The sequence below is a fragment of the Barbus barbus genome (genome assembly GCF_936440315.1).
Source record: "Barbus barbus genome assembly, chromosome: 11".
Lineage (NCBI taxonomy): Eukaryota > Metazoa > Chordata > Actinopteri > Cypriniformes > Cyprinidae > Barbus > Barbus barbus.
The window spans coordinates 7,139,986-7,153,789 of NC_136739.1; the positions used below are offsets into that span (position 1 = coordinate 7,139,986).

At 38.9% G+C, this 13,804-nt stretch overlaps 1 protein-coding gene across 1 annotated transcript in view; it reads right to left on the minus strand.

The window, feature by feature from the left end:
* Positions 1-12,012, minus strand: part of LOC306877100 (uncharacterized protein) — a gene marked incomplete at its 5' end in the record, with an annotated part of 40,128 nt that extends 28,116 nt beyond the window's left edge. The window contains one exon of the mRNA XM_079428637.1: positions 11,942-12,012. Within this exon, the coding sequence (XP_079284763.1) occupies positions 11,942-12,012 (71 nt within the window). The remainder of the gene's footprint in view (positions 1-11,941) is intronic.
* Between the last annotated feature and the right edge of the window lie 1,792 nt (positions 12,013-13,804).

Sequence of the window (13,804 nt, forward strand, 5' to 3'; positions counted from 1 at the left end):
AAAATGAAACGTACAAATATGCAATTAAATTATTGAAATATTTACTTAAAATATCAGGGGGTACTTTAAGTAAATGATTTATGTCGAAGGGGCAAAAAAGTTTGAAAAAGAGGACCACCGACATTTACTTTGGCAGAAAACTTTTTCTTTACGCAGCGTGGTGAAACCTACACAAGTATGTTTCTGCAATTACTGACACATTTCGAGGTTACTGTAAGTCTTATATTTGGTCATATACTGTATTATATGTCTTGCATTTGAATTTAACTTCAACTTGAATACAGTTTAACTTTTAGCATTTTGTTTTTCACCTGTTTTTCTACATGTAGTTTTATTCTCTTAGGCTAAGCTGAAGGTTAGCTTTAGTTTTAGTTTTTTTTTCATATTTATTCCTTTTTTATATGTATATAATTTGTGTATATATATATATATATATATATAATTTTACTTCAGTTTATGTTATTTAATTTGAAGTAATGAAAATGTTTTATTTATTAACTTTTTTTATTATTTTAATTTATTTTTAATAGTTTTAGTTTTAGTTGACTTTTTACCATCTTTTCAGTCAAGGTGGTGCAAGTCATATATCAATGTATATGCAGCCTATAATATGGAATTTCAAGATGTTTGAAAACCCTATGAAGTCCATGTATCTGGCTGTTATTGGGGAACTGGAACATACCCAGAGAGCGAGAGAGAAAAAGCTTAGTTCTGTTTTTCAGGATAATTAGAATGACCTGTTTCCCTCACGGACAACAAATCAAACATTATCAGGGGAGAGTATGGCTGAAACTCTAAAAATCAAAAGCAAAAAGAATGAGTGTTTTTCTATCTCCTTTTGTTTTTCCCTTTTTAAGTGTAGAGACAACGTGTCTAGCAAACCATTTTGTTTTGTCTCTTCAGATCAAATTGTTCAGGTGTCAGACCAGTGGTTATCATGGGAAAAAAAGAGCATGTGACATTGTTTTATTGGTTGTGACAGCAGCGGAATGTAGTGTTCATTCCCAGACAGCAGCCAGAGTTCAATCAAAGCTATAAAACACACCTTACTCTGTCACACACACACTGCTATCAAACACACCATGTCTCTGGCTCACTCTCATTCTTAGAGTGGTTATTGCATGTGATTTAAAGGTTATGGACTAGAGAAAAGAGAAAATGTAGGATAAAGAAAGGAATGTATCATAATATTGTCCACTTCTTTCTGCTCTAAAATCTTGGCAGCTTCCTGTTGACCAAACAGCTCAGATAAATCTGATCACTCTTTACACAAACCTGCTGCAAATTACTTTGCATATCTATGTATGCACTTTCACAGAGCTGACTGGTGTCTCTGTCTTTACATTCTGCTTAGCCGGGATTCGCTTTCTCACTCTGACCTTGTCCTCTGTCAAGATCTCCTGCTGATCATCTTAAACACAATGCACACCAGGCATGATTAATAATGAAGAAAGAGAGCGTAGAGGGAGATCCCACAGGAAGATAGAGGGGAGGAGACTTAGAAATAGTTTCAAATGCTGAAACGATATGAGGCGAGACTTTTAGGTTGCGAGGTGTTTGTGCATGGAGGATTGCACTCGTCTTTGAAGAGTGAAAGCACAGGTGCCCTCAAGTGAAACTGTTGGATAACTTCTCTTGGGTCATTTTCCAGACTTGGCATAGTGAATCCAACTTGAAGGGCTCTTGAGAGGCTTCCCACAATCCTAATGAATGTCCTCAGTGTGACTCAGTAGAACATAGCTCTTGAAGAAACCAGCAGGACACTTGTGGGGAAAAAAAGTACATTTTAGCATACTTTTAAAATGAAATTATATGACGAATTCATAGCAACATATGTTTTTCCATAACTTTTAACTTTTCATGAAAAATAGTTTAAATGACAATTTGAATATAGTTTAAACTATAAAGAAGCAACTCAAGTTGAAGTAGTTGGAAGTTTTTACTTAAAATGTATTAACATTTTTATTGAAAAAAAAGAAGAAAACATGGAAGATGATGAGGAAATATCCAGAGAAAATACACCAAAGCATCGCAAAAAATTTGATTACACAGGTAAAGATGTTATTACACAATGTCTAAGACAGACATGTCTACATATTTTTAAATACAAAAGCAAACATATATTCACATATCAGTCAGTAGAGTGGGGGGTGTCTAACAATGTGTCAATATTTGATAATTGTCCAGAAAATGTATGAAAATATTAAAAATTTTATGGTAGTCTTTTTATTTTGCCCTTTATATTGTAGGTTATTCTTCCCAATGCAATAAAATGTGACAGATCTTCCAACCAGTGATCAGTGGATGGACCTTCTATGTTCTTCCAGTAAAATGCTACTAAACGTCTTGCAAGAACTAGACAAATATCAATCATTTTATTGTAATGATCTGGTAATGATAAACTTTTTTTTTTTTTTGGGAAATACACCCAAAGCAATTATTCCAGGGTTCGCTGGAATTGGTTTTCAGATAATTGAGGAAATTAGTGTCGTCACCTTTTGCCAGAATGTCTAAATCACCTCACATTACAATGAGAAAAATAAATAAAATGTTCCCTTATTGTTTTTGGCATTTAAAACAGATATCTGGGATGTTTGGGTTAAACTTATTACACTTCTCAGCAGTGACATAAGTCTGCATTCTGGGCTCTAACACATATCTGGCTCGATTCTGAATCTGAAAGGTCATATTGCAAATCTATACCCCAAGCAACTCTCTTGGATTCAGATGATTTTTTATAGCTGTTAACAGAGCTGTTAACAAATTTGCAATAAAACATTGAAATTTGGATTGTACTAAGATCCTCATGAAACATAACCTTTTCTAGTTCTGTTGGTAAAGGTCTAGATAGTGAATAATTAATGCTTATAAGCCTCATTGGCATTCCAAGTTTTTTCTTGGACCTTTAAAGGACCTGAATGTATTTCCCTCAAACATATCCCCAATCTTACGAATACCTTTTAATGCCCACTGTTTAAAGGCAAAGTAATTTTTCCCTGGTCTGAAGCCCCTGTTTCCCCAAATAGGAAAAGTAAGAAAGAGTTGGAATTTCTTCTATGTGTGCTCTGAGGATCATTCCACAGGTAACACTTTATTGTAAGGGCCAATTCTCACTATTAACTATAGTTGCTTAATAGCACACTTATTACTAACATACTGGCTGTTTATTAGTACTTATAAAGCACATATTAATGCTTTATTCTGCATGACCATATTTTATACATTACCTAAAATTAACTACTACCTTACTAAGTTATAATAAGCAGCAAATTAGGAGTTTATTGAGGGAAAACTCTGAATTAATAGTGAATGTGTGTTATGTATTCTAAAGTGTTATCAAGTACGCTTACTTTCATATAAGAGTACTTTATGTAAGTGTCAGATCATATAATTTTGATCAAATAAAATACCAAATAAATGTACTCGGCTAGCCCAAGCATCTTTTGAAGAGTGAATGGTCAGTTGTAGACTGTATGCCGGACTATGTTAGGCTATACTGTAGAAATTGTTGTAGACTAGGTCATGCCTTTGCTTTGTTTTATCACAAAGCTCCCTCAAGATATGTTTTTGGAACCAAACTAAACATGAAATTGGTGGAAGAATGTCCATATTCACCAGATGTACCACAATTAAGCCACATAGTGCTTGACATGATATTATTCTGTCAGTAGAATAAAAAAAATCATATTTTCTGTTTCTTCTGAAATCAGCTAATTCTACATGATTCACATTTTACTGAGTTGTGACATTGTAAGGACATGTGAAGCATTGTGTAATGTGAAGTGAATGGTTAAGAAAGAATATATGCATTTAAATTTTTTATTTAAAATTTTACATTTAAATTGTATTTCATTTGTGTTAAAGATGTGATGTACGAAACAACTTATAGACAACAATTGTAAAGCTAATCACCCAATATTCACGGTTTGCTTTATGTAACAAAAATATGATTTTTTATACTGTGTATAAACAAGTGACAGAAAAGTGTGCGACATTAAAACCCAGCAGGCTAATTTGCCATGTGTTTTTATTATGTGTTTTTTTATTTTTATTTATGAGTAAAAAAAGATCTGTGGCAAGTATAAATTAGCGATAATTGGAGGTTTTGCTCTACAATGTAAATTACACAAAAAAATCACAAGGGAAACCAAGGCAAATTAATCTTCTGTGTTTTGATGTTACAGCTGCAGCACTCTGTTTTAATAAAGCAATAAGCCCCAAGAAGCCATGGTTTACAGTGAGTAGAACAACAAAGAACAAAATGCAATTATTCTTCACAATATAATAGTTTTAGTTTGTTTAGGCTACTTCTATGTTATGTTTCAGACATGATTCTGATGTACAAACGTCCTAGAAGCACCGTAGGTTGAGGTACAGTACAGTAAACAAAGGTTTCTACTGTGGTTACACATGAGGCTGCACTCACTGCTGCCACCTATGGGTGTGTGCCAGTCTCATGACAGGATCCTGCAACATATACAGTGGATGTGCCTGAGGGACTCAGTCGAGCTGAACTTCTATATGAACTTATGGTATGTATTGGGTTGAGGCCAATCCTGGACCATTTGAATCCCACTGTCAGAAAGCCATAAGAAGGAGACTTGCTTAGTAAAAAGAAATGCACATTGTATCAGCCTGACAGCAAGGTGGTGTTTTTCAATCTCTGGAGAACACTGCTGATGTGCTGAATATGCTCGTACCTCTTCCTTGAGAAAAATAAGATGTTCTAAAGCTGTTCAGCATGTCCCAAATTATGTCACTAATATTATTCTGAAATACAGCTGAGGCACATTAGTCAATGGAAGCATCACAAAGTACTCATAGAGGCCATTTGGGGTGTTAAAAGTGGTCTTTTATTCCATTCATTTTACAGTTGAACCCGAATATATGTGTAGGCATTACGTAAATGTAGCTTGGAAAACAATGCGCTTACATACATTGAATTCAAGGACCTATGCAGGGACAGAAAAGATGTTAAGGCAGCCTTGTGACACTTGGTGTATTTTTAGATTTGGTGTATCTAGTTCAGATGATTACGGTTTCTTAGGGTTTCTCAACTCTGGCCCTCAAGTTCTACTTTCCTGCTGTTACGGGGCTGACGAGACGCGAGACGTGCGGATCCATATGCACGGCTTTATTATAAAACATGGTCAGAAACAGGCAGGGTCAGACATCGGCAAACAGGTATGGCAAGGGCAAGACAGAGCAATCCGTGGAACAAGCGTGGGTCGATGATCGGCGAACAGTATCCAAAGGGGCAAGGCTTAGAGATAATCCAGAGACGAGAGCAATAATCCAAACAGGGAGCGAACAGAGTCCAAACGGCAGAGGCAAAGGGTAAATCCAGGAAACAAGAGCAGGGTCAAACACGGCAGGAAAACAAGGCAAGACTAAGGCTAAGACAGTGGCTCTGTAAAGTGCTATCGCTAGGTGAGTGATAAATGCAACAATACAGGAAAACAAAAGAAACACGGAATGGCACGGTAAAGCAGCTAGCGCTAGGTGAGCACTAAACGCAGATCAATACTCGGCCCTGAGCAAGAGCAAGTCCCAGGCTTATATGGTGTGTGGTGGTGATTGAAATGATCAGGTGTGGGCGAGATAGAGAACAGCTGTGCGTGTCGTCAGTGCAATGTATTGTGGGAACTGTAGTCCAGTGTGCTGTACGAGTCCATGTGGTGAGTGAGTGACATCTGGTGGCGAGTTAATGGAAGAGCATGGCCAGGATTCGTGACACCTGCAGAGTTCTCCTCATTATTACAGCAAAGTTTTAAATTAGTCTAAAAAAGGTATCAATGTATCTAGTGCCATCTGAAGGCAACATATTGAATTAGATTAAAACCCAAAATTTTTCTTCCATTGCATTTCTGACAAAATAAATTAAAATTAAAATTAAATACAAGAAATACAATAAATCTTTTTGAGTATTAATTTTATTGTCATAATTTCTTAATGTTGAATGGTTTTGTAGTGTGAATAGTTTTACCGTTTACGGTTTTTCTATTAATAGGATAACATGTTTCTAAAGTTAGAGGATTTAATAGTTTCACTGTAGAATACAGCTAACTGGATGCCACTAATTCACAGGTGACCTCTTATCTTTACTTGACATAATCTGTGAGCATAATTTGCCAGGCAATGAAGCAGAGCAGCTGCATACTTACTAAAGCTACTTTTAATGCCCAGTGTGTGAAGGTGTCTGCTGCCACACACACATGCACACGCACGCACACACGCACACACACACACACGCACACACAGTCACTCTCAGGTCTTGTGTGTATAATTACCATAATGAAACTCTTATTGAGCTTAAGAGAGGTCAGCTGTAAGTGGCCTTTAGCTAATGAGAGTGACAGAGGCATTAAAGGACAGACAGATCGGCTGAACACACATATATAGAGGGAAATACACGTGTGTGTGTTTTGGAGAGGGGGTCTGTAAGGTTCAGCTCTAAGTACATGTATAATTCATATAGCTCTTTCTTTACCTTGATTGACAGCATGCCGCCCAAACCTCTCTTCCACAAACCCACACATACACACACAATTCTTTACGCTGCACACCGTAACTGAGACAGAGGATCAGCCTCCTCCTATCACCAGGGCAGGACCGGATTCATGACAGTTGTAATTGGCCAATAGGGGCAGGACGACAGGGCTGATGACTGTGCATAATGACGTGCATCTGACATTCATGGTATCTCGGCACTGCAGCCGTAAATCCAGTGCGCTGTTTCTCCTTCAATGAGGCTGGACTTCCTTCGGTGTTACAGAAAGATCATCACTGCCCTGACGGATCGACTGCTGATCAGCCATTCAGTGCCTTGTGAAATACAATTATCTATTGAATGTAATAGGTCCAATTCTTGCTATTAACAAACGATTAAAAACAATGGTAACAAAATATGTTAATAAAAGGCATGCTAATAATTTATAGTGAGAATTGGTCCCTGTACTAAACTAAAAACTAAAAAACTAAAACCCTGAACTTGCAAATAATCTAATATTAATCAAATAAAAGGTATCTTAAGTGTACTTAAGTAGAGCACACTTCCATGACTGTTTCTTAACACACTTAAGTATGTTTTGTAATGATGCTGAATTAAAGTACATTTTAAATGTTTTAATCTTTTGTTGTTCTTTGAAGTACATTTACTTTGATGTGTTGACTAACATATTAAAGCACATGTAAAATACTTGATTATAATTTTAACTGTAGTGTGTTATTTGATCATATACTGTATATATATATATATATATATATATATATATATATATATATATAGATCAAATAACACATACTATTCATTCTTGTCAGTACTTTCAGCATTATATTTTAAAGTAATTATAAAGAACTTAAAGTAATTATAAAATTACGTAAAAAATGTACTTAAGCCTTAATGGTTCAAAAACACTCTTAAGTTCAACTAATTTCATTTAAAATAAACATTTATACAGTAATACATTTTCTTTTCCTAACTGTAACTAACATGCAATTAAGAATCTGAAACCATTACACTGAATGTGCACTTGTGTTATTTTCATATAATGAGTAAGGTATGATAAAGTGTACTTCTCTTACTTCATCACCAATGTCAGTGACATAAAATGCAAAACATGCCTCTGCTCCTCTTCATGCATGCACAATGGTGTTCTCACCTGAATTCACACATCAGGTCATTAAAAAGAACTTATTATAAAATTACTTTTGCATGCCATATTAATAAAGCATTTAATTTTATAACAGCATATATATTTGTTTTTGGAGGCTCCTAAGAGCTTGGAATAGATTTGGTTTTCTTTCCTCTGTCTTTGATGTCATTACTGATGTCAACCGTGAAGGGTTTGGGACTGTGTGTTCTTGTAGTGCCATCAGCCAATCAGTGTATCATGATGTCATTGTCCTGTGGCTGCAGGGTTATTAGTCACATGGCATTTATGGGTCAGGTGATTGGCTCAAATTGTGTTCAGAGTGCCCATGAGCAAAAACACAAATTACTTCTTACACATTTTTTCATTTCACCGTATATTATTTTTTCAGGTTGTATTTTTTTAGTTACAAGTATTGTAGAACATGGATGAATGCATGAAAGAATGGATGGATGAAGAAATAACTTGTCTAAAATGAAAAAAAAAAATCCCTAAAGCTTGCATCAAAAAAAAAAAAAAAAATCTAAAGATCGGAATCACTTGGGGTTCGATCAGTGATGACAGAATTTCCATTTGTTTTGAAATGTTACTTTCAGTGGAATGTCACTTCTAATTCTTTGTCTGTCCTCCACTAGATTACAATCTCACACACACACACACACACACACACACACACACACACACACACACACAAACATTATATCAGTATATCTCTAATCTATACTGGCATCTGGGCTCTACAGCGTTGCTCTATAAAAGGAGAAGAAATATATTTAGGAAAGTCTATAATAGAGCGCTTATGTGTCTAAACTTTGTAAGTCACAATGTGAGGACAGTGTATACACGCATGTGTGTCACAGACAGCCTGTGCTTAGGGAGATGCAGCTGGTACCAGCGTCACTGTCTGTGCGTCTGCAGGCCACATTTATTTTTAACTATCTTCTCTTGTGTACACACACACACACACACACACATTTTGTGCTCAGAATTCATTTGTAATATATTCCATTGCTAGATTTGCATACTTTAAAAAAGAGTAATTATTATAAAAAAATAATATACTTTAAAAGAAATAGCTTTTTTTGTGAACTGAATGTAACTTTTAGGACACTTAATTTCATGTTAATTGCAATTTAATTAAATATTATACTTCAAGCTTTAGAGTGCTTTTTTGACCCACTTTAAGTTTTCATTTTCAAAACAATAAAACACTTTTTGCAAAACACACAAACGTCTAACAGGAATTAGTATTATGGCAAGGGTGTTTGCAAATGTTTGCTTTTGAGATGTGATATTTGAACCAGTGCTTCATTTTGCAAGAGATGTGAGGTATTTTACATTTTGTGTGTGCAATTCTTGCATTTGTGTGTAAAGGTTTGAAAAAAAGAGGCAACGTTTTGAAAATGTAAGCAGTACTGTAATATAATTTATATTATTATTCTATTATTGTTATTATTATTATTATTATTTATATACTTTAAATGCAATATAGAATAACACACCCAAATTAAAATGTTATTAAAATGATATAATTATAATTAAAATTATAATCAAGTACTTGTGCTTTAATATGTTAGTCAACATATCAAAATACATGTTCTTCTTTAAAGCACAATAAAAAAGTAATAAAACATGATTTAAATTGTACATTGAATTAAAACTTTTCATTTGACATCATTACGGACAGCAGTATTTAAAAATGCACTTAAGTGAGAACTTAAGAACCATAGTCATGAAAGTGTCTCTCTTTTAGTGCACTTAAGTGGCCTTTAATTTAATTAATATTATCAGCAAAAAGAGTTTGTTTGTTTTTTTAAATAGACTTTTAAGATCTGAAGTACAGCAGTACTTCAGTTATCATTCATTTCTAACTTCCCTCAGATCTGGCCTCCAGTCAATTCCTCCTCATAATATTAGCACTTAATAAATTCACTGTTTCTATCCAGTTCTGTATTCATGTTAACACGTTAAACATGAATAAGGAATATTCCAGCTAGACACTGTCTTGTCTAGTTTAGATTTAGCAGCAAAAAAGAGACAGCGTGTCATGAAACACGAGTGTCCTGAATAAAAAACTGACAGATAAAATGACTCCTGTAACAGATTTTGGCAATAAACATCAGTTGCAGTTGGACTTTAAAGTCTGGAAACACATATTTAAACTAAATTTCTGACAGAATCAGCTAGCAAGGGAGTACGATTTAAAAAGAGAGAGAATGAGAGTTGGCTTGAGGATGGCCTGGGCATCGGTGCTGATGTTTAAGGATGATGGGAAATTCCTGAGGTTATACACACACACACACACACACACACACACTCACCGCGTGAAGTGTGAAGTTAGGAGTCCAGTGAGAGCCCTGGGGGTCCCTGCTCTTGATGACAGATCACCCAGAACTCCATAACAGCTCATTATGTAAAAGCCTCATGAATAGAGATGTGACAGGCAGACCGCAGCCGCGAAGATCGAAGCTGAAAAGAACAGAAGATGGGCGCCTCAGCATCTCAGATTTATTTCAGCATTATCAGCCATAATTCAGTCACCATGATGAGCTGCCTGTGGCTGAAACGTCGCACGCTGGACAGCAGAGAGAAAAAAAAACGCACACAAATCACATGATGCATGATTATAACAGAACAAATCACAAGATATGTGGTATTAAATACAGAGAGAGTGACAGGGACGGGGAAAAGCTGGATTTTTCGGCCTAGGGATGTAATTACTATAGAGATTGTCCCCTCATTATTCATATGAGTTAAATAACTTGCAATTATTCAGATTAGAGGTCCACAAACTGTTACAATTCAGTTTTTATTTATTTTTTTTTTAAATTGCTTGCACACTAAAAGTTGTTGCACTCAGTGAAAACATTCACTAATATTCCAAATCTTCAGACCAAGTCTGCGAAACTGCAAGCACATTATCTGTTTTACACTCAGATGGCAATTATAAAACAGACTTTTTGCAAAATGCTAAACAAAAACACAGCATGAAGCAGCAGTTTTAATTATGAAAGCAAGGTAAGATGAGGTTGTTACGGGGTTGACGAGACGTGAGACGTCCGGATCCATTCGCAGGGCTTTATTAGTAAACATGGTCAAGACAGGCAGGGTCAAATAACAGCAGACAGGTATGGCAGAGGCAAGACACAGAACAATCCGAAGGGCAGCGTGGGGCGACGATCAGCGTACAGTAGCCAGACAGGGCAAGGCAGAGAGAATAATCCAGGAACACGGGCAGGAATCAAGACACAGGAAAACTAACTAAGAAAACAGGGAAACGCTTTGTAAGGTAGACGGGCTAACAATACTCGGCGGTGAGCAAGAGCAAGTCCCAGGCTTAAATAGTGAGTGGTAGTGATAGTGAAATGGTAATCAGGTGTGGGCGAGATAGTGAACAGCTGTGCGTGTCGTCAGTGCAATGGATTGTGGGAAATAGAGTCCAGTGTGTTGTGAGTGAAAAAGTCAATGTGGTGAATGGGTGACCTCTAGTGGTGGTTGACCGGGAGAGCATGGACCAGATTCGTGACAGCGGTAGAGGTAACATGGAAGTAGCGAAACATTTAATATTTGATTACTTTTTACAATAAAATTTTAAACAACCAAGACTAATATCATGTGATGCTTTTTCCCAAATTTCACCATACTGATTTGAAAATATGGTATCATTTACATTATTCATGTAAATCTTAACAGACTGTCATGAGACAAGAAGCATTTTGCAATTTCAATATACTGTATCAGGCATACAAATAAGTGAAGATGTCCATATTTTAGAATATTATTTGCTAACAACCATGTCTTAAGCAACACAAATAATTTGCAAAATAAATATACCTGACTAACCTGTATACACCTGTATGTAATAAAGAATGAAAAAATGAAGAGCTGAAATAAAATTATTGAATGGCATTTTATAAGATATTTTAACATTTCAAATTAGTTGGTTTGGCTACTTTTGTCAGTGAATCTTAGTCACCTCAGTCACCACAGTCACTGCAGTCACCAGCACCCACGTTAACGAGATCACAATCACCTGTATTCTGATTCCCCGCACCTGCTACAGCCAGTCTACCTCCACTATATCAACACTGTCCACACTCCTTCCTCGTCCGGTCTACCGTTCACTACCCGAACCTAGCCTGACTCTACTTCTAACCTTGTGTGTTTCTTACCTCCAGAGTTCCCGCCGCTCCACCGTTCCTGACCTCCACCGCTCCAGCTCTCCACTGTTCCTCGGATTCCCGCATACCTCCTGAGCCCTTCCCTCCATCATGGACAGATGTACTCACCTCTTGGCTGCACTCACGTCCTGCTCACAGTTCCCCTCAGTGATGTTCAATAAAGACCTCAGTTTGACCATATTCCTCCGTGTCTCCTAGTCTGTGTGCTGACAGAAGACTGGACCAACACCAAAGCATGTCATGGCTCCTCGGAATTGGTCAATACCCTCCGTGCCTCCCTCCTGCTGGCACCAACCCCCGCGCCTGCCTCTGTAAGTCCCACGGCCATTCCATCTAGCTACTCGGGTGATGCAGCTGGGTGTGGCGGTTTTCTTCTCCAGGTATCTCTCTATATAGAAATGCAGCCCCAGAAGTTCACCACCGAGAGATCGAAAGTGCCATTTCTCACCTCCCTGCTGTCCGGTAAGGCGCTGCTTTGGGCTAAGGCGATCTGGGACGCCCAGAGTGAGATCGTAAACTCCTACGATGCCTTCACTAATCATTTCAAGGAAGTCTTCGGAGTCGTCACGGGGGCGTATCTCCGTACAGGACCGGTTGCTACGGCTGCGCCAAGGGGAAGCCTCTGTCGACGACTACACGTTGGAATTCCGCACCCTTGCGGCCACTAGCGGCTGGAATGAGGTGGCACTACTGAGCACTTACCGCTTGGGGCTGAATCCTCGCCTGCATGCCCAAATGGCAATTTATGAGGACAGTGTGGGCTTAGAGAACTTCATGCAACGCGCCTCACGCATCTCGCAACGCCTTACCGCCAGCCATGAGGATGAAACTGCACCCCAGCAAGCCTCACCCGTCTCCGGTCCTCCAGTACCAGAATCCATGCTTGTGGACTCTGCTCGGCTGTCACGTACGGAGCGTGCACGCCGCATCGCGGCTCAACTGTGCCTATACTGCGCTTCCCCGGGGCACTATATCAGGGATTGCCCCGTGAGACCTCCACGCCCAGTGGTGAGTATCCTTCAAATTGAACCCAATATTTCCTCTTTATCGCCCCTGCCAGTTGTACTTCTCACCCCAGACTCCTCTGTTAAAGTCTCCGCCTTGGTCGACTCGGGCTCCTTGGGGAACTTCATCTCCCAAGCCCTCTTAAACCACCTTAACCTCCCCCGGAGGCGGCAACCCCGAGAGCTCCGAGTCTAAATCATCCAAGGAAAGCCGCTGGGGCGTGGAAGAGTCAAATACCGAGCTCCCCCATTGAAACTCCAAATCGGATGCTTGCACGACGAAACCATCACCTTTCTGGTACTGGAGGGACAGTGGATATCATCCTGGGACGCCCCTGGCTCCACCAACACTCTCCAGAAGATCCGTGCGAGATTACTCGCTGGAGTGAAACCTGCTTTCGGAACTGCCTGACCCCAGTCCGCAAACCACCCCAGGGATCCGCTGTCATTCAAGTCTGTTCCACCCTCGTCGAGAGCCCGGAGCCTCAGGTAAAATGTAAGATCCCATCTGACTACCAGGCGTTCCAGGATGTGTTTAGCAAGCAGGCAACCACGCGCCTTCCACCGCACCGGCCATGGGACTGTGCCATCGACATGCTGCCTGGGGCTAAACTTCCCAAGGGTAGAGTCTACCCTCTGTCCATCCCGGAGCGCAAGGCGATGGAGGAATACATCAAAAAGCCTCTCCAACAGGAATTCATCCGGCCGTCAACATCTCCCGCCGCCTCAAGCTTCTTCTTCGTGGGCAAAAAGGACGGAGGCTTGAGGCCATGTATCGACTACCAGGCCCTGAACTCCCAGACGGTGAAGTTGCCATATCCCCTTCCCCTGGTCCCTGCCGCCCTTGAAGAACTCCGTGGAGCCCGCATCTTCTCCAAACTGGACCTGCGGAGCGCTTGCAACCTCGTGAGGATCAAGGCGGGCGATGAGTGGAAGACAGTGTTTATCACCCCCTCAGGCCACTATG